Source organism: Rhagoletis pomonella, unplaced genomic scaffold (genome assembly GCF_013731165.1).
Source record: "Rhagoletis pomonella isolate Grant_MI unplaced genomic scaffold, Rhpom_1.0 Rhpom_scaffold_03095, whole genome shotgun sequence".
NCBI lineage: Eukaryota > Metazoa > Arthropoda > Insecta > Diptera > Tephritidae > Rhagoletis > Rhagoletis pomonella.
The window spans coordinates 22,255-24,184 of record NW_023461648.1 but is presented as its reverse complement, the minus strand read 5'-3'; the positions used below and the strand labels follow the sequence as shown (position 1 = coordinate 24,184).

General features: G+C 38.1%; 1 protein-coding gene across 1 annotated transcript; it reads right to left on the bottom strand.

Annotated features, from left to right (window-relative positions):
• Positions 1-85: 85 nt before the first annotated feature.
• On the bottom strand, positions 86-1,499 carry LOC118753942 (eEF1A lysine and N-terminal methyltransferase homolog). The gene is given in 6 exon segments (XM_036488816.1): positions 86-276; positions 346-475; positions 534-747; positions 807-1,031; positions 1,089-1,211; positions 1,281-1,499. Coding segments are annotated over 6 exon segments (918 nt in total). The 5' UTR covers positions 1,373-1,499; the 3' UTR covers positions 86-142.
• Positions 1,500-1,930: the final 431 nt, after the last annotated feature.

Genomic DNA, 1,930 nt, shown 5'->3' with positions numbered 1-1,930 from the left:
AAAAAAATGTCGCTTACGTTATTTTGGCGGTTAGGGCTCGATATGTAAGTTCAAAATTTAATGCCGTTTTTATCGAGTTTGCAGCAAATGTGCTGTATGTACATATACTTATGTATAAAATTAAGTGGGAAGTTATTTTTATTTACCTGCCCTGAGGTACTATAAAGGCAGCAAATTTACCCAACCCCCTTGCCGGTGGTTGGTCTAGTACATGTACTGTGTAGCGGGGATTTGATTCGCCCGGTTGGCATAAGTCCATCACAACCTCGTTGTGACCTACAAACCAGCAGAAGTTTTAGCTACATACATACATATATTCACAACTGACAAACACTTTTTACTAACCAGCAATATTTGTACGTGCGAGTCCATTACAAATTAGCGCCGCTTTTTGCACAGCAGCAACTGCATTTGTAAGTTCTTCAGCGTTTGATAAACGTTGCATTTTGTCCTTACCCAAGCTAAATTCTAGGATCTTCAAAAATTCATTTTATTATTTAAGAAAACAACATAAAGAGTAAGGCAAAACACACCGGTATTGGTAAGGCCTTAAATTTGGTAGCAACAACAAGAAAAACTGGCATTGCCATAACTTCTGGATTGTCGCCACTCTTTTCCTGATTAGCGCGGTCTGCGTCTGCACAATGCACTATGCGCAACATAAAACCATTACGCGGAAAGTAATTTAAAATGTAACGTAATATGTGTTCTTGTAACAGTGTTATGCACAAGTAGCGTCCACCATTACTAGAAAAACAAATCAGTTTGAACTCGTTGTTTTTAATGAAAATGTTACGGATTCTTACCGCATCGTGCGCTTAATTTCATTGAAATAACGCTCCACTGTGGCCTGTACTTCGGATGTATCATCGACAAAGAGCGCGTCTAATGTACCTTTATCCAACGCCACAGAAAAGCACTCATCCTCAAAGGTCATTTGTGTAGCGTCCATTTGCAAGAATTTCATGTTCACACGTTTTCATTCAGCTCCAGCATTTTACGTATAGCCACCGTCGATGTTGGTGATATTTCTGAAAATAAAAGCACAAGGGTCGAATTTTTAGCATTTTTACTTGCCGGTCACTTACCTAAAACCCGAGTCGTACATGTCCATGCTAAGTTGTGAATTACCACAACCAAGCATTAGTATTTGGTCTGTATTTTTTACATATTTGTGTATATGCTCACACAATTCCAAGTATTCGCCATACCTTAAGGTGAGAAATTAAAAGTGATAATAGTTAATGCGAAGTAGAGTAATGTTGCTCACGTAAACTAACCATTCGAAAGCCTTCTCGCCACGTTTCGTGAAGAAAGAGTTCCAGTATTCCGGCTGGGCGAACTCCTCGTGTGATTTGGGCAATAAATTCATAGTTTTATTGATAAAATGGAAATTGTTTATTTCACGTCCCAAGTCCCAAGATAAAAAGGCAAAAACGAAATAAGAAAAATTGATAGACAATTGCAATTAGGGCTGGAAAACTCTCGATGGCACTAGCAATAGTATCGATGGTTTTTGACTATCGAAAGCATCGGCGGTTTTGTAAGCGCTATCGATAGTTTTCACTCGTGCATACATTAAGCCCATGATCCAACTACACAAGATCTGACAAGATGAAGCAAAAGAAACAAGTAATGTTACGATTATCCTCGAAACCTTGAGGGATTTCCCAAATATACTCGGGCTCGTATCGCTGGATTGTTAAATGAATGCTAACGATGACCAAATTGTAGTACAATTAACTTTATTGTGCAACAAACAATTTACAATACTTGCTAATACAGTAAAAACACTTTACAATACTTGTTAAAGCAATAACAACGCTTTACTACTTGTTAACATAATTAAACTTATAGCTTGCTTATTCGCAACTCAATTCTCCGCTCACTTTACTTGTAGCTTGCTGCCTTGTAACTAACCCACCTCGCT